The sequence below is a fragment of the Globicephala melas genome, chromosome 15 (assembly GCF_963455315.2).
Source record: "Globicephala melas chromosome 15, mGloMel1.2, whole genome shotgun sequence".
Classification (NCBI taxonomy): domain Eukaryota; kingdom Metazoa; phylum Chordata; class Mammalia; order Artiodactyla; family Delphinidae; genus Globicephala; species Globicephala melas.
Window position 1 is genome coordinate 59,627,863 of NC_083328.1, and position 19,844 is coordinate 59,647,706.

At 39.1% G+C, this 19,844-nt stretch overlaps 2 protein-coding genes across 2 annotated transcripts; one reads left to right on the forward strand and one right to left on the reverse strand.

Annotated features, from left to right (window-relative positions):
- Positions 1 to 1,834: 1,834 nt before the first annotated feature.
- DEFB128 (defensin beta 128) lies at positions 1,835 to 4,430 on the forward strand. Its single transcript, XM_030830578.1, has 2 exons — positions 1,835 to 1,883; positions 4,195 to 4,430. Exons 1-2 carry the CDS (start codon positions 1,835 to 1,837, stop codon positions 4,428 to 4,430), a joined length of 285 nt encoding a protein of 94 aa, XP_030686438.1.
- A 13,233-nt stretch (positions 4,431 to 17,663) lies between these two features.
- Positions 17,664 to 19,536, reverse strand: DEFB127 (defensin beta 127). Its single transcript, XM_030830577.1, is given in 2 exon segments — positions 17,664 to 17,917; positions 19,488 to 19,536. Coding segments are annotated over 2 exon segments (303 nt in total).
- Positions 19,537 to 19,844: the final 308 nt, after the last annotated feature.

Sequence of the window (19,844 nt, forward strand, 5' to 3'; positions counted from 1 at the left end):
CTTAATTCCCTCTGGTTACTGGTAAACATAATAAGCTATATACAATATTTATTTCTAATCCTAACCCTGTATTATGATACTAGTTTAATCATCATCAACAAATATTTATATAGCCTTCACAAATTCCAAAATTCTTCCAGGTACTGTCATAAAAAGATATTTGGATGGGCCCTAATTACTATAAATTCAAGGTTCTGGTGTCCACAAATTGTAAACAAGGTCAACAGAATTCTTTAGGAAATGTCTAAATTAACTTTATTACTGTCTTTGGGTTTGTTTGTTTGTTTTTGTTTTTTTTTGGTTGCATTGGGTCTTCATTTCTGTGTGCGGGCTTTCTCTATTTGCAGCGAGCGGGAGCTACTCTTCATTGTGGTGAGGCTTCTCATTGCGGTGGCTTCTCTTGTTGTGGAGCATGGGCTCTAAGTATGCAGGCTTCAGTAGTTGCAGCACGCAGGCTCAGTAGTTGTGGCACGAGGGCCCTAGAGCATGTGGGCTTCAGTAGTTGTGGTGCGTGGGCTCAGTAGTTGCAGCGAGCAGTCTTTAGGGTACGTGGACTTCAGTAGTTCTGGCACATGGACTTAGTTGCTCCGTGACATGTAGGATCTTCCTGGACCAGGGATCAAACCCGTGTCCCCCGCATTGGCAGGTGGATTCTTAACCACTGCAACACCAGGGAAGCCCCTGTCTTGGGGGTATTTTATTTAGCAATAATTTTTTCAGTACTTTGAAATCATTCTGTAATTATATACTGCAAATATAGGGTGAGTTTTGTGCCATGTGTTAAGGTCTTCAAACTGAATTAGACCAGTGGCCTGCCTTTAAGGGGCTCATAGATTATTGCAAATAATTAGAACATGACATGGTGTGACCACCAACAAAAATATTTACAAGATACTGTGGTGGCACGAAGAAGAGAGTTTGCAGCTCTATTTAGTTGGGTTAGGGAAACTTTCACAGATGTGGAGATAATTGAACTTGGTTTTGAAGGAAAATTAGGAGCTCAACAGGGCCAATTAGGTAGATGGGATGGGGGGTGTAATATTTGTAAAGAGGGATTTAAATGTGCGAAGAAACATGTTATGGAAGTAAGTTGGGTAGCAGCACCCACACTAATTTGGCAGAAATAAAAGTGGTTCCATATAAAAACCCAGGAGAGGTGAGTGGGGACCAGTTCATAGTAAGTTGGACACTGTGCTAAAGAGATTTGATCTTTTGAAAGATTTTAGTTGTGGAATTGAGTTTTACTGGATGGGTAAGACTTTATGGGAAACTCCGAAATAACATCCATTTATCTAGCCAAACCTAAAAGCAATCTTTCTCTTAGAGGATTTTCTGGAAGTCTCATACATTAAAAACATGATTATTGGATGTGCTTATGTGTTTACATGGATTAGTTAATGATTCAGTTATTCTTCCAAACGGATTACCCTTGTGAGTGAAAAGTGGTACTAGCTGGATTGGATATTGGGAAAGTAGGAATAAATTAAGACAGTCCCACACAAACCAGGACACATGGCCAACCAACCGTGACCCAAGTGGGTTGATGGCGCAGGTGGAGAAATCATTGTTCCTGCTCTCTGGGAGCTCATATCCTTGAGGAAGGGGGAGTAAGTGTGATGTGATCAAATGTTCTGTGATGGTGATCTCCATATTTGGGAATGAAAGTGGGGGTGGACTTGGATTTCCTGTCCTTCCATGTGGATTAAAATGAGAGCTCAGAACCCTGATAGCACCCAAAACTCTGTCTCATCTTGAAAGACTCTTCGTGACTGTGTGACACAGGTCACTGGACAAAGAAATTCTGCTGCCTATTTGTCTTGGGAAGTCTGTAAACATGAAGCTGTTTCTGGTTCTCATTATTCTGCTGTTTGAGGTACCCAAAGGTAATGTGTCTAAATGTACCATGAAATTCTAGGAAATATTACTAGTCACAGGAATGGGGGCAAGGCCTTCAAGATTATTGATATCTTGCTGGTATCATCAAAAGTACTCACTGTCTTCAGACCCTGACTTGAGTCTGTGCCTTAGAAGACAGCACCCAGGGAGGTAAGAAATCAGGGTTGTACTATCAGAAGTCCTCTCCAAAGGCAGGAAGGAATCCATCATCTAGAATTACCTTTACAATGTTGAACATAGTTTTCACCCAGGAATCTGGCCATCTCTTTTTCCATTTTCCAAATTCATTTTCAGCCTACACTACAACAGTAATGTGAATAGTACAAGCTTTGGAGTCATGTAGATGTGAGGTTAAAATATGTCCTCATCATTGTCTAGTTGTGTGAAATGAGTTAATTATTCCCTTTGAAAATCAGTTTTCTCATCTGTCAGGTGAGTATAATGACTCAATTTCATAATGATTTTATTTCATGTGAGGATTACATGAGCTTACAAATGGGAAGCACCAACTTCATGGTGAGAGCTCTGTCAGTGAGAGATCCCTTCTTCTTTGCTATTGTAGGAAGGTAGGTTGTCTTTTTGTGGTCTTAAAAATATCTTTTTGTAAATAGATCTGCAGTGAACATTGTGGTACATGACTCTTTTTGAATTATGGTTTTCTCGGGGTATACGCCCAGTACTGGGATTGCTGGTCGTATGGTAGTTCTATTTTTAGTGTTTTAAGGAACCTCCATACTGTTCTCCATAGTGGCTGTATCAATTTACATTCTCACCAACAATGCAAGAGGGTTCCCTTTTCTCCACACCCTCTCCAGCATTTATTGTTTCTAGATTTTTTGATGATGGCTATTCTGACTGGTGTGAGATGATATCTCATTGTAGTTTTGATCTGCATTTCTCTAATGTTCATTGCAGCTCTATTTACAATAGTCAGGACATGGAAGCAACCTAAGCGTCCATTGACAGATGAATGGATAAAGAAGATGTGGCACATATATACAATGGAATATTGCTCAGCCATAAAAAGAAATGAAATTGAGTTATTTGTAGTGAGGTGGATGGACCTAGAATCTGTCATACAGAGTAAAGTAAGTCAGAAAGAGAAAAACAAATACAGTATGCTAACACATATATATGGAATCTAAAAAAAGGTCATGAAGAATCTAGGGGCAAGATGGGAATAAAGACGCAGACCTACTAGAGAATGGACTTGAGGACATGGGGAGGGGAAAGGGTAAGCAGGGACAAAGTGAGAGAGTGTCATGGACATATATATACTACCAAAGGTAAAATAGATAGCTAGTGGGAAGCAGCCACATAGCACAGGGAGATCAGCTCGGTGCTTTGTGACCACCTAGAGGGGTGGGATAGGGAGGGTGGGAGGGAGGGAGACACAAGAGGGAAGAGATATGGGGATATATGTATATGTATAGCTGATTCACTTTGTTATAAAGCAGAAACTAACACACCATTGTAAAGCAATTATACTCCAATACAGATGTTAAAAAATATATCATTTTAACCTTCAAAGATGCTCCTTGGTTCTGGAATTTAGAATAAGGAGAACCATGTCTTTTTTCTTCATCTTTATTCTGTGGGCTTGTTCACATTTGCATACAAGGGTAAAGAAAGAATTGGAAAAGCAGATTTAGGACCTCAATGCAATGCTCTGAATAGGTAACATTTTGAATGTCTGGGAAGACAGGCATACATGGAATTGAGTTTGATCCCTGGACAACATGTTTATCTGAGATCAAAAGGAGGATGGAGAGAGAGAGAGAGAGAAAGAGAGAGAGAGAGAGAGACAGAGAGAGAGAGAGAGAGGGAAAGAGAGAGAAAGAAGAGATGGAAGAGTCAGGTTGTGAAAAAATCATAGAGGCTGAATGAGGGAAGTTTTCAACAGCAATAAATGCTGAGACCCGTGAGGTATTGGCAAAGGGAGTTTTCTGCTGTCCACTTCAGTGAGTGTGAAACCCAATTACACTGTTAACTTCAAACGTTCTATCTGTGATGTTCTTTTAAAAGTTAATTTGGCTTTGAATTGTGCCATGGTGACAAGTTGGTACTCTCTGGGGACACTGGACTGTGGTAGGGCTGACAGGATGTTGACTTTGGGTATTGGCTAGGAACCTGGGGTTTTGGATGTCTTAACTTGGGATGATTTTCAAGGAGGAGGCTCTGAGTTTTCTCTTAGCATAAGGTTCACTTTGGGACCACAGGATGTCATAGTTTGTGGGGAACCACATAACTTCTCTGCCTCAGGAACTAAGCTTGTTCATTGCTGTTTCCTGTGCATAGATGAAGCACGACACAGAAGATGCTTTAGTAGCATATCAGGTTACTGCAGGAAGAAATGCGAACTGGGAGAAACATATGAAATAGCATGTGTAAACGGAAAATTATGTTGTATTAATGACGATGCAAAGAGACAATATCAACAAGTCACAGAGCCACCTGAACCTTCAAGGAAGCCTGATCTGAACTTGGACTATGCTATCTTACCCACTGTCACACTTAGCACAATTTCACTATAAACCAAGCGCTTGTACCATCGGTCTCCACTCTTCTTAAACCAAAAGTGTCACCTAATCCAACAGACAAGGGCAAAAGATTTATCGACTTCTTTTGTGAACTTGATTCTCTACGTAATAAAGTCCTATGCTTTTCCCTGGCTTTATTTGTTAATGTAGTCACTCATTTTCTAACACTTCAAACATAAGTGAATATTTTTCATGTTCTAGGCATTATAGTAGCAACATGGGTGATACAGATATGAAGTGAACACATTAGTAGAGGTGGCAGTTAGCCCCTCCATTTTCTATTTGAGGTAATATTTCATAGCATTTCATATTACTCCTCTTTTTAATGAAGTTTCTTAGGTCTAAGCAGATCTGAACGTCCTGGCTTTGTGTGTGTGGGCATGAATACAGAGGGTTTGGCTAACAACCAAGAATTCATTAGGGGAAGGCAAGACATTTGAATATTTTCACAATAGTTATTGGGGCTGGTCTAATGGGCAGTGATGACAGCTAGTGATAATTCCAATACATCATTTGGAGCTCATTTAACATGCATGCTTTATCTCCTTTTTTAGTAGCAATTTGAACTAAGTTGTGTCCATTTGACACAATTAGGCAAATATTACTTGTAGGATCTTTGAAATCATTTCATAGTCTGTTTGTTTCAGTAGTGTGAAATTTATAAACTTATAGCTATTCAGATGAATAAGGTCTGGGGTTCTAATGTAAAATATGGTGACTATAGTTGACAATTCTGTATTCTATAATTGAAATTTGCTGAGAGAGTAGAACTTAAGTGTTCTCACCAAAACAAACAAACAAACAAACAATTTGAGGTAATGGCTGTATTAATTAATTAGATGGGGGAGATTCTTTTCATAATGTATACATATATCAAATCATCGCGTTGCACACTTTAAACACCTTACAATTTTGTAAGTCAATTATACCTCAATAAAGCTGAAATTAAAAAATTAAAGAAATAGTGTGAAATTTAAAGCCTTATAAATTGAGAAGGACATATTTAAAAAGCTCTTCAGGAACTAGATAAAATTTCAGTAAGTCATGACCATAAGAAATGCTCTCCAAATGAACAGAACCGAAACTTTTGTGGTGATATCCATTGATGTTCCTTGCTTGAAGTATTTGTCATAAATAACTTTCATGGAGCTAACATTTACTCATCTTGGATACAGAAATCAATGAGCCTTATCCCTCTATGTGCAGCTCACCAATTGTTTCACTGAGAGGACAGAGAGACAAATATTTAGATGGATATGTCACTATTTTAAGAGCCCACAAGGACCTTCCTTTTAGTAGTTGTGGCTTTTGAGAATTCTGGAGAAGTATGTAGCAAACAAAGACTGGACTGGATTATAAAATTTTAGAATTTTTTGTTGATTTCAGCACCATGGAAGCTAATACATGACCATATCAACCTAATTCTCAGAGGAGTTTTAAAAAAGGCTTTAAAAAGCCCTTTCTGTATGGCAGCACTCCACAAGCTCCTCTGTTTTTCAGTCTTCCGTCACTGTGGATCATCAGAGGCATTTTTAGGGAGGGTCCATTTGGGCACTATAACATGAAGATGGGTCTTACCCATTGTCTTTATATGTGTCCTCTACTCTGCATAAGTCCATTGATAGATTAGATACAAGAATCTATTTTGGCTTAAGGTGGTATCAGATCAACCAGTGAAGTGTCTTCTGAGTTGGGACAGTGGGGTATAATAAACAGAACAGATAATTAAGCCTTGAATTCTATTTTGATGGGATGGATCTACTTTTTGCTTTGACTTTTGCCCTATTATCCTCCTTGTATCCCTGCCATACTCATAGGAGAAGTGGATGTGGTTTGTATTGTTAGATGCATGTTTATTTGTCTGCCCTATTTTTATATGCAAAATTCAATGAAAATCCCATGTTTTTGTTATGCTCCCTTTGGTATAGGCTGTATTATGGGTACCTTGTTTTTCTTGGATCTGTCTTATAGCACTCTCTAAAATCTTATTCACAGAACATTTTTAAATTGCCAAATGTTCTAGGTAAAGTTTTCTACTTAGTGTCAGCAATTGGAACCACCCATCTCCCTAGGAGTCTTGGACAATACTCATGAAAGCTGTCAGAGATATTAACCATTTCCTATCCACACTCACCTCTTCTTAGAAAATTTGCTCATAGCCCTCCTCAGGGAACATGTAACCAAGCAGGACCTCATGGGGCCTTCCTGGGACAGACATCCTCTTCCATGTCTTCCACCTGCCCTTTATTTGTAGAAAAACTTTAGCCTCCTAAGCCTTCCCTGAGTTCCAAAGAGCAAGTTTAATCAGAGAATTGGGAAAATGCAGAAACAAAGGAAAACAGTCAAGCAAGACAAAATAATATTTTAGCCATTAAACAAAATCAAGGACTTTTAATTCTTCCTCAAGGGCTATAGATAATATTCTGAGCCATATTCTTGAGCTGTTTTGCAGATGCTGAAATCTCCACCAGGTGGAACAGTAGTTTGCCCACAAGCATGTAGATCCCAGACTGGCTGGAACCAGAAGGTTGATGATGTTGACTCCCAGGTGCCTCACCACCAACCAATCAGAAGAATGTCCATGAAAGCTGATCAAACACCCTCCAACCCTCTCCTTCACCCAGTCTTTAGAAACCTTTCCCTGAAGGCAATCAAGGAGTTTAAACATTTTATGCATACTCCTTGCATGGCCTTTCAATAAACGTTGCATTTTCCTTCACCACAACCCCATGTCAGCAGACCCAAGTTTGGTTTGGTAACAAATCTATTTCTATGGGCCCTGTCAAGAAAGTAGATAATCCTGTTACCTTGGCTATATGTAGCTGAATTATGGTGTGTCACTAAATTAAAATATAGTCAATGACTTTGAAGTAGTAAAATAAAAATTTAGCAAAATATCTGTATTCTTTAGTGAAGAATAGTGGCATGGTAAGCCTTACCATGCTGGGAAAGAATGAAAAAGAGCATATTTCAAGTAACACAGTTGATGACTTGCACAAACACACATCACATTCCCCAGAGTTTGCATGTAGCCTATCTTTATTTTTTAAGTCTTTATTTTAAAAGAGTGCAGTGAATAACTGGACATCATCAAAATTGAAAACTTTTGTGCTTCAAAGGACACCATGAAGAAAGCAAAAAGACAATCTACAGAAAGGGAGAAAATTTTTTGCAAATCATATATCTGATAAGAGACTTGTATCTAGAATATATAAAGAACTATTGTAACTCAATAATAAAAGACAAATAACCCAATTTAAAAATGAACCAAAAATGGCCCCCATCTTTGTCACACTTGTTAGCCAGCAGTGACTCTGGGAAGTCCACATATTGCCATACGTTACTGTTAGTGATCACGTGCCTGGCATGGCTCTGGAAGACAGGGACCTTAAAGAGCCACAATGGCTAAACATGGTGATAATGAAAAACTGGCTGCTCTGGAGGCCAAAATCTGTCATCAAATTGAGTATTGCTCTGGTGATTTCAATTCACCAGGAGACAAAATTTTAAAGGAACAGATTAAATTTGGATGAAAAGGGCTTCCCTGGTGGCACATGGTTGAGAGTCCACCTGCCGATGCAGGGGACACGGGTTCGTGCTCTGGTCTGGGAGGATCCCCCGTGCTGCAGAGCGGCTGGGCCCATGAGCCGTGGACGCTGAGCCTGCGCGTCTGGAGCCTGTGCTCTGCAACAGGAGAGGCCACAACAGTGAGAGGCCCGCGTACCAAAAAAAAAAAAAGAAAAAAAAATTTGGATGAAAGCTGGGTACCTTTAGAGATAATGATATAATTCAACACATTGAACCATCTAACAACAGACTTTCATGTAATAGTAGGAGAGTTGAGCAAATGAAAAAACGTACAACATCACTAGCCATCAGATAATTACATATCAAAACCACACTGAAAAATGGGCAGAAGACCTAAATAGACATTTCTCCAAAGAAGATACACAGATTGCCAACAAACACATGAAAGAATGCTCAACATCATTAATCATTAGAGAAATGCAAATCAAAACTACAATGAGATATGATCTCACACCGGTCAGAATGGCCATCATCAAAAAATCTACAAACAATAAATGCTGGAGAGGGTGTGGAGAAAAGGGAACACTCTCGCACTGTTGGTGGGAATGTAAATTGATACTATGGAGAACAGTATGGAGGTTCCTTAAAAAACTAAAAATAGAACTACCATCTACCACTACCAGAACTACCACTACCCAGCAATCCCGCTACTGGGCATATACCCCGAGAAAACCATAATTCAAAAAGAGTCATGTACCAAAATGTTCATTGCAGCTCTATTTACAATAGTCCGGACATGGAAGCAACCTAGGTGTCCATCAACAGATGAATGGGTAAAGAAGATGTGGCACATATATACAATGGAATATTACTCTGCCATAAAAAGGAACGAAACTGAGTTATTTGTAGTGAGGTGGATGGACGTAGAGACTGTCATACAGAGTGAAGTTAAGTCAGAAAGAGAAAAACAAATACAGTATGGGGCTTCCCTGGTGGCGCAGTGGTTGAGAGTCCGCCTGCTGATGCAGGGTACACGGGTTCGTGCCCCGGTCTGGGAAGATCCCACATGCCGCAGAGCGGCTAGGCCCGTGAGCCATGGCCGCTGAGCCTGTGCGTCTTGGAGCCTGTGCTCCGCAACGGGAGAGGCCACAACAGTGAGAGGCCCGCGTACCGCAAAAGAAACACCAAGAAACAAAAAAAACAAATACAGTATTCTAACATATATATATGGAATCTATAAAAACAAACAAACAAACAAAAATGGTCAGAAGAACCTAGGGCAAGACGGGAATAAAGATGCAGACCTAATAGAGAATGGACTTGAGGATATGGGGAGGGGGAAGGGTAAGCTGGGACAGAGTGGCATGGACAGAGAGAGTGGCATGGACAGATATACACTACCAAACGTAAAATAGACAGCTAGTGGGAAGCAGCCGCATAGCAAGATCAGCTTGGTGCTTTGTGACCACTTAGAGGGGTGGGAGAGGGAGGGTTGGAGGGAGGGAGATGCAAGAGGGAAGAGATATGGGCACATATGTATATGTATAACTGATTCACTTTGTTATAAAGTAGAAACTAACACACCATTGTAAAGCAGTTATACTCCAATAAAGATGTTAAAAAGAAAAACCACATTGGTACAGCACTTCACACTCACTAGGATCACTATAATCAGAAAGGCAAATAATAACAAGTTTTGTCATGGATGTGGAGAACCTGGAACCCTCATACCATGCTAATGGGAATGTAAAATGGTGCAGCCATGTTGGAAAACAGTCTAGCAATTCCTCAAATGTTAAGCATAGATATACTATATGATCTGAGTGTTTCACTCTTAGTTATACATGCAAAAGAAAGGAAAACATATGTCCACACAAAAGCTTGTACACAAATGTTCATTGCATCATTATTCATAATAGCCTGGTCACATGCCTGTACCCTAGGAGCAACTTTGGAATGTACAGACTCATTCCTACTACCAAAATAAAACAGTGTGGGAAAAGTGTTGAGAAGCCTGACAGATGTCCACTACACCAGCTTTGAAATAAGAATTCAGGAGCAGAGAACCTCTTCCTTTAATATTGCTGGAGCTAAAGATTTTCAGGGACAGATTCAGACTAATTGGCCTGTTCTTAGAGATGCTACTAAGGTGGGACCTGCCTAACTAGGGAATATGGGCTAAGATGTTCAGGCTTGGGGAAAAAAATGAAAAGTGAAACTACAGACTTATCTTTTAAACATCTTTGGAGTTGACCTTGTAGGAAACTTGAAAGGTTTGAAATAGATAAAAGCATAAAGTTTTATTATATAAATGTAGTTCAGAGAATAGTGTAGGGGCCAGATGAGAGAAAGACTTCTGGAGGCAAACAGAACAGGAAGGAGCTGCAATCATCTGGTAAGATATGATGCATGCCTGTTTGCAGGCAATGTTAGAAAATATATGGAGGTAAGGCTAGATTTTTAAAATAATTAGAAAATAGACTCAACCAAATTTGTTGATTACTTGGAACCAGAGAATGGGAAAGAGAGGATTTAAGCATTCCTCTTAGGTTTCTATCTTGGGTCACTGGGTAAATGCTTGTATATTTCAGGAAATAGGAGATTCTGATAGAGCTTCCAGTGTGTTAGTTAGTTCAGTGCTTGTCATCCTTGTAGTTTCCTTGTAGCTGTAATTGTTCTACTCATAGCCTTCCCTCTGGAAGGCAGCATTAGGCTATACCTTGCACAGGGATGGGCATCTGACTCAATGCAGTTCATCCAAGGGCTGCCAGGTGTGGAATGTGTTACTCAGCAGAGACCATCAAGGGGGTTCTTTCTGAAATTCTGACTAGGAATTTGGGTAAACTGGTAGTTGAGAGCAGTGAGGGAACACAGCATTAACACTGATGAAGAGAAATGCTTTGGGACAAAATTGAGGACAGCCTCTACTAAAATTTATATCAGGACTAAATAAGACCACAAACGGGTTATGCATCTGGAGTACAACACTTTGGTCCCATAGAAGCTCACTTTTATTGCATTGCTTGACCAGCATTCATTCATTACGTGGTGGACTTGTTCTGATCCACACATTAAGATAATGCATGCAACTCTGTTTCCTGCTACAGGTGTATTGTGAAGACACACTGCACTACAACCTACAGTGTTCACTTAGTGATAAAAAATGGAGACACTTCTTTTAGGTCACAGTCCAAGGAAAAAAATCTGCATTTCTCAGGGCATTGACTCAGCTTCAGAGAGCCAATTCATCTCCAATCACACCTTATTCCTAGACATAGAAAAGACAGTCTCCTTTCTCTCCACGAGTGGGCTAGATAAGGGGGAAAAGTGAATTGGGGTATGAAATGGTAGCAAGGTCAGTGGATTCTGGGAAGAGGCAGTAGATGACTTTGGTGACTATATTGAAGAAAGCAGAATCAGCACCATCTATAGTCATTTAAATAAAGAAAAAGTATTTATTATTTCAACAGAGTTACTATGTGCATCAAATGTAGGATCCTACTGCCATCTTGGTATATCGTTAGGATCTCACTGAGCACTCACTATCAACTCTATGTGCCATAATAGTTAAAACTATACTACAGGTTCAATCCATAGCTTCCAGAATTCATTTAAGGGGCTTCGAACAGAAGCTGGAGTTGTGATAATGAGGAAACACAAGGATATAGACTATCCTTCAGTGAATGATACCACCATAACCCAGTTTCTCATATCACTGTGGGCTGAAACCAGGGAGTTAGTCATCCTCACTCCCACCACATCCAATGATTATTGCTGCTAAATAGCTCTTGAATCTACCCACTTTGTTCCATCTTCACTACCTTGATTCTGGTCCAAACCACCTCTCACCTGGCCCATGGTGATAACCTTTGCTCTGTTCTCTCCATAGCTACTCCCAGTTTCAACACATTTATGCATTCAGTACAATGTGATTTAAAAAGTGCAGACCTGAGCACATCACTCCCTGCTTAAAATATTTAATGGCTTCCGATTCCTCTTCAGTTAAAGATCAAAAGCTTTAACATGGTCTATTAGCCTAATAAGTAACTCTCCAACATCATCCTTTCTCTTGTTCTTTGCCCACAAGCCTCATTTTTTGGGAATATACCGTATTCCTTCTAATTCAGGGCCTCAGCACAGGTTGTTTTCCATGCATTGAATTCTCTCTCTGTATCCTTTCCCCATAGAGTCCTTTAAAAAACCCTCTACTTATTATTTAACTTAAGCACCACTTTCATTTTTAAGTCAGTTCAAGCATGTGTTACTTGCTTCTTCAACTAGTAGCAAGAGGGTTTGGGGAGACAGTGACTGGTGGGACTTTATGAAGCAAAGGGAACATTAATAGGAGTTGACATTGCATTATTGGAGGTATAATGAGTGTGCCATGGCAAAAAAAGGTAGTTTATTAAAGTTCCTCATAAATGTTTTTATGTCATTATATATGTGTATATATATGATTTCTTCCTAGCTGAGCTATATTAAATTCTCCTTTTATGCTGGGTAGTGTTTCCTGACAACTTACGTCCTGGTTGGATTCTACAAATTTTTGTCCACTTTTTTCCTTTTCCAAAATTCCGGTCTTGTATCCAGTTCAAAGATTTTATCCTTCCACCTCCCTGTGCAGGCTAGAACGATAACTCTAGTGGCTTGAAATGGAGGAAGGGACATCTTCTGACTCTAGGACACTTTCCCCTCCAAGGCTGCCTCATGTGACTGGTTGTTTCCAACACATTATTGCACACAAGATCACACACATCCAGAACCTGCACATATTCACTGACATGCTTATGCACACTTTAGCCCCCAGTCCTGACTGCATCCCAGGAGCTTTCTGAGGTCACTTCTTTCATTCACTCACTGTTTCCTGAGGCTTGATTCCCAACACGCCCTCCAGACTTGGAACCTAATGTGATTGCCTCACCTGGGGGGTGGGAGTGAATGAGGACTGTGTGCGCTGACCACGTGATATGCATCCTGGCATCCAGGTTGTGTAGGAGTGCAGTTAACACTGCTGTCTGCCAGGCTCTGGAAATCTTCTTCAGTCAGAGGAGGCAAGAGGCCATGTTCATGCAGCAGCAGCAGCTTCCTGGTTCTTAGTGACGCAGGTGCTGATTGCTGCATTAGCATACTGGGTAACAGTGTGCTGGTGTTGGCTTGTACTGAGTAGATAGAGCCAACTGTGAGCATCTCTGTCCAACTCCATATTCAGTGACTTCACATTATAGCTTGAAATAAACTATGTGGGAGAATTTACACAAGGAAATTAGCAAATACTTTAAATCAGGTCCGCATCCCCACCTTGGGAGCTGGTTTATCAGTGCACTGTGGTTGTTCAGATTGTGCAATAAAGTACTAACATTTTTTTTAACTTGATGAAAAATGACTTTTTTTGTGGTTCACTTTATTAACCAGTAGGGAAACTGTTGGTCAGATTGGTCAGCCTTGGTGCAGGCAATAAAGAGACACATTGTCTGTAGGTTTTCTCATAGATAGATATTGAATGTTTCAAACACTTTTCCTGCATTTATTTAGAGGCTGTACATTATTGAGATAAAAAGCCTAAATTTTTAAAAAGAAAATTAAATGCAAGTAAAGCAGGAGGAAGGTGATGATTAAGAGGAGAACAAAACGTTGAGAAATATAAGGAGAGAAGAGTGTTGAAATCCCCAAATATAATTGAGGATTTCTCTATTTCTCTATTTTAGTTCCACCAGTTTTTATTTCGAAGTTCTATTCTTAGCTGCATTCACATTTAGTGAATATATTTTCTTGGCAAATTAACTTCTTTACGTCCATCTTTATCCTTGCTAATATTCCTTGTTTTGCAATCTACCTTGCCCAGTATTAATATAGCCACTTCAGCTTTCTTTTAATTAATGTTATATGTAATTAAAAAAATTTTATCTACTTTTTTTTAATATTTAAAGAGCTTTTTTGGTAGTCAGCAAATAGTTAGGTCTTCTTTTTTAATGCAATCTTTTTTGTTTGTTTGTTTGTTTGTTCGCAGTACACGGGCCTCTCACTCTTGTGGCCTCTCCCGTTGCGGAGCACAGGCTCCAGACGCGCAGGCCCAGTGGCCATGGCTCACGGGCCCAGCCGCTCCGCGGCATGTGGGATCTTCCTGGACCGGGGCATGAACCCATGTCCCCTGCCTTGGCAGGCGGACTCTCAACCACTGCGCCACCAGGGAAGCCCTGTGCAAAAGCTTTTAAGTTTCATTAGGTCCCATTTGTTTATTTTTGTTTTTATTTCCATTTCTCTAGGAGGTGGGTCCCAAAGGATCTTGCTGTGATTTAGGTCATAGAGTGTTCTGCTATGACATAAATCACAGCAGAACACTCTATGTCATAAATGTCAGTTTTAAGCCACATAAAAGTTCATGTCAAGACAGAGGATCATAATGAAAACAAACTCTATGAAGGACAAGTGTGTAAACATTTCTGTGTATGATATGTTCTGTTTGTTTTACGTTTTGATGTTTAGTTGATTTTGTTTACATAGAATTAAAGCAACATTACTGTATTTGTAATTACAATTGAGAAAATTTCATGGTCAATATTTGTCCCCATAGTCCTCATGTAATCTAAGTTCTATTTATGTACTCTTATCTAAGAAAAATGAGAAGATTTTTAATATAATAATAAACATACTATATGCTAAAAATTTGTGGGATATTGCTAAAGCTTTGTAGAGAGGGAAATCTATAGCTTTAAAATGTTCATGTATATGGGGCTTCCCTGTTGGCACAGTGGTTGAGAATCTGCCTGCCAATGCAGTGGACATGGGTTCGAGCCCTGGTCTGGGAAGGTCCCACATGCCACAGAGAAACTAGGCCCGGGTGTCACAACTACTAAGCCTGCACTCTAGAGCCCATGAGCCACAACTACTGAAGCCCGCGGGCCTAGATCCCATGCTCCGCAACAAGAGAAGCCACCGCAATGAGAAGCCTGTGCACTGCAACGAAGAGTAGACCCCGCTCACTGCAACTAGAGAAAAAGCGCGTGTGCAGTAACGAAGACCCAACGCAGCCAAAAATAAACAAATTTTTAAAAATGCTCATGTATGAAATGAAGAAAGACTAAAAATAAGAGAGGTAAACATCATCTAACAATGTTAGAAAAAAGGGCATATTAAAACTAACAAAGTAGAAATAAGACATATTACACATTTAAAACAGATGATTTTATTGCATGTGAAGTTGTTTGAAAAATAAGTGAAAATAAAAACATTAATAAAGACATTAAAGAAATGGAAACTAAACAAAAATTAATAAAGAAAATTTGGCTTTTGTAAAGACTTATCAAATTAAGTGAATAGTGAGACATCAAGAAAAAAGCGAAGACACAAACAATGGTGAAATGAAAAAGTAGACATCACTATATATCTTACAGACATTAAAAAGAAAAAGAAGACTTTACAAATTATTTTAGGGAAATACATTTGAAAATCTTAACAAAATGGGGAAAATAATAAAGCAAAAATACAAAAGCTAACTAAAAGAAATAGAAAATGAGAATTGTCCTTTAAGTCTTCAAGAAACAACCTATAATTTGTATACTTCCTATAAAGAGTTGAATCTTAGTTGATTCTATCAAATGTTTAATGACAGTATAATACGAAGGCTCTTGGATAAATAGGAAAACAGAGACTCCTGCCAAATTGATTTTGTGTTTAGTTTTTTAATTTAAATAAACTTTTAATTTTAGAACAGTTTTCTATCTATAGAAAAGTAATACAAAGATAATACAGAGAGCTCCTGTATACTCCTCATCCAGTTTTCCTTATTGTTAACATCTTATAAGACCATGATGCCTTTGTCACAGTTAAGTACATTGTTATTAACTAAGCTCTGCCCTTATTATAATAGTTTTTCTTTAACCTCCTTTTCCTGTTTTAGGAGACCATGCAGAATATCACATTACCTTTAGTTGTCATGTCTCTTTATCTTCCTCTGGTCTGTTACAGTTTCTCAGAAATTTCTTGTTTTTGATGAGTTTGACAGTTTTGAGGAGTATTGGTCAGATATTTTGCAGAATGCCACTCAGTTTGGGTTTTTCTCATTGTTAAACTGGGTTATGGGTTTTGGGGAGGAAGACGACAAAGGTGAAATGCCATTTGCATCACATCACACGTTCGTGCTATCCATATGATTTTTCCATAAAATCTAAAACATGATTTTATGAGGTTTACCCATTGTAAAGTGACCCTTTTGCTCCTTTCCATAGTCTACTCTTTGGAAGGAAGTCACTAAGCACGGCCCATATTCAAGGGAGAGGGAGGTGCAGCCCCACCTCCTCGGGGAAGAAGTATTTACATAAATTACTTGGAATTCTTCTGTACAGAAAATCTGTCTCTTCTCATCCATTTATTTATTTATTTATTCATATCAGTATGGACTCATGGATGTTCACTTCTACCTTGTATTATAATCTAATGTTATGTTATTTATCTTACTGCTCAAATTGTCCCCATTTTGGTCATTCAAAGCTCTTTCAAAGTGACTCCTATGTCCCATTAATATGCGCCATCCTTCTGATTTTTTTTAACATCTTCATTGGAGTATACTTGCTTTACAATGGTGTGTTAGCATCCTTCTGATTTTTAAAGCGTGTCCTTACTTTATGGCACTACGAGACACTTTAGGCTCATCTTGTATATTCCCCTGCCCCAGCCCTAGGACAGGAGATAAGAGGATAATTAAGAGAACACATACCATAAATTCATGATGGATACTACAGTGGTGAAATAATATAAGAAACAAAACTGAAAAATAAGTGTGAAAAGTAGTTGGAAAGAAAATTTTCATGTTAATCACATCCAAAAGGTATAATTTTAAGAATTAGGTTGAGTATATAAATGGATAGTCATTATGTCATCTTGCTATCAAGACAGCAATAAAATCTCATACAATACTGCAATTCAGACCAGTTCCTAGGTCCTTTACATTTCCTCCAAACACCTAAGGGCTCCAGCCACCTCAGTAAAGGATGCGTTACTAGTGGTAACACATTAAACAACGACAACAGCAAAGAAACAACTAAAAACTTTGTCTTGGAGTTACATATTTATGTCTGCCTCCACCTTATATGGTGAGCTCCATAACAGTGGACTGTTATTCTTGTCTATCTTCCCAGCTCACTGCTTTTACACAGGAGCTAAGGAAATTAGACTTCCCCATAGTTCAACTTTGGGTACTCTATTCTTAAACCAAACAAAATGCATGTATATCCTCCTAAAATGTCCTGTCTTTTCTAATTTCCTTCCATTTGTTGATTTCATCTTTTTCACTCAAAGCACCTTCTCTACTAACACTCACCTGTTGAAATCCTACCCATTTCACAAGGCACAACTTTAATCCTAAACTCACTCACATATTTTTGTGAATACTCAGCTTCATATTTCCCTCTCCTGAATTACAGGTCTACTTTCCTGAGTTTCTCCTTCCAGTCTTCCATGTTATAGATTTTTTAGTGTACTGGTTGTATCCCCTTTTCAAGGGGAGGTTCTGAGTTGTCCTTATCAATTCATCATTTGATATATTGAATGTTCAACCTCTGGTTAAAGAGCAATGAGTCAGAAAACTGGCAATGAGATTTATTAGACTGAGATCTAGGAACAAGAAGGGACAGGATGTGGACCTCTTCACCTCAGTTTATTGGAATAGGTTGAGAAATAAACTAACAGAAAATTGTGCTTGATTTATGTAAACGTTTTGTTGGAGTTTGTATAATTCTGTTCATCTGCATAATACTCTTGTGGAAAAGTAAATGCATATGTCACTTGCTTTGGACGAGGTGGTCTGGTAATTTTTTTACGTGCTTCCAGTTCCATGATATTGAGGCAACAATATCTCCCATTTTCACATAGTACTTCACGTATTTGTGTTGTTTTGCATATTTTCCTGCAGAATCCTCATATGTATTCACCTCAGCATTTCTTAAGTTGTTTGGTTACTGTGCACATAAAGAACAATAGGCCAAGGTCAGTGTTTGAAACAAAAGGCAATTTTAGTCATAGGGAAGACAGAGAATGTTTGTAGGGATAAAGTATATGGGAGACCCAGAGAACATATACCAGTAATATTCCACAGAGGATTCTCCAAGAGGGTGAACTTCAGTGTTTATGTCTAACTGATCACTCATATTTTATTCCTCTGAGGTTTTGGGCTTCCATCCTACATCTGATGGACTTCACCAAGAGCAACAGATCTTATTTGGGAAAATAAAGGAGCTGAATCCTTGATTTCAGGCTATGGATCTATGCTCCATCTGAGAACCCCAGAAAATCTGCCTCTATTTGAATGCTTCCAGAGTACTACTTCCCTACCACTGCTCGGAATACAATAATTTGTTTCTAGGTATTTATGTCTGAATCAAACTCTGCTCTTGGGTTCATACTTGCTACCATGGTCAAGAATGACTTTTTTTTTGGTCCAGTCAGATATTTTTACCCTCAACTTTCTTCCTCCCCCATTACTTCTCCGTATTGTACATTTTTGTCAATGAATATCTTCTTTTGGCTTCTATGTCATCACAACGATCTTGGGTTTGTTTTATCCCTCTATGACCTCTCATTCTCTTTCTATCTCCAGAGGAAAGAATTTCTCCAGACCTTTGCTCACCTTGATATGTCTACTTTAGTGATCCTAAATATTTTCAATAATCTAAGAGTTTAGGATGTTCACATTTTGGCTTCGGGGCTTGTACTATCCTCTGGAATAAACCCCAGAGGATGAGACTGAGAACAAAGATGCAGCCTCCAACACCAGGTTCTAGAGATTCCTTTGATTCTTAGGAGTTTAAGGGGCTACAGATAGACCATTATTATTCCTATAATAAGGGACAAATATAAGGGGGTCTGATTTTGAAAGAGGAAAGGAAGCTAATTTTTAAGTTTTTAGTATGTGCCAAGCCCTGTGCTAGATGTTTTACACGTTTTTGTCATTTAATAAATCCCCTATGAGCCAGGTGTCATTATCCCCACAAATGAGGAAATTAAGGCTCAGCCAGTCTTCACCTTTTATCCAAAGTCGATAAACTAGTAGATGTTGAAGGCATGTTTCTAAAACCTGAATCCAAAGTTTGTTCTCCTTCCACTGTTCACACACTGTAGTAAAATAGATTAAAATATATCTACAGTATGAGATTGGAAGAAAATATGGCTGGGTGCCAGAGTAAAATCTGTATCCAAAGAAATAAGGGCATCCCCAGATATTGGTCTTATGTCTTTCTGTAATGCATCCTTCTCAGAGGAAATTATGACCTATTTCAGCTCTATGAATACTCCTTTTTTAAAAACAGTAGCATAGTAGAAGGGCTCAGGAAGAGGGAATTTCTGATGACACTGGATGGACTTCAGCCATCCTTAGGGCCCTATCTCTTCCTACTGTGAATTATAAAATTCTCTTGGGTTCTTGAAAGTACTCCATCCATTGTTGATTTGAGTGAGCCCCTGGAAGGCAGCTACGCTCACCTCTATAAAACCAACGTGGTCTGAGTCAGCCCTTGGAAATCTCTGGATTACCTGTGAAGTTCTGGAACAGCAGAATTGCAATGATCAGGAGGAGCCTCATGGCCAGGCTTCCAAGAGGAGGTGACAGCCAAGGCTCTTTGTCCACTATGTCATCTCCCTCAGAGACTTAGATTCTTATGCACTGAACCAGAACAGATGCTATGATACGAAGCGTGCCCCTAAACTTCTGAACTGTGGACTTTTTATCACGTGGGCAGGCACAGGAAATATGTTTACCCACTTTACCCACACATGGAATTCAGAGACACAGTGTGTTCCATCCCATCACACCTGATGCCATTCTGTAGGCTGTAGACTGCTGGTGAGAAAACTCTGTGCTTTCTCTACTTTGGCTGTCTGCCCAGATAG

What these genes read in the sequence shown, in the direction of transcription:
- DEFB128 (XM_030830578.1), top strand. Translation starts at nt 1,835, where the DNA reads ATGAAGCTGTTTCTGGTTCTCATTATTCTGCTGTTTGAGGTACCCAAA. An exon ending in GCTGTTTGAGGTACCCAAAG is followed by an intron (nt 1,884 to 4,194) that starts GTAATGTGTCTA and finishes TCCTGTGCATAG; the next exon opens with ATGAAGCACGACACAGAAGA.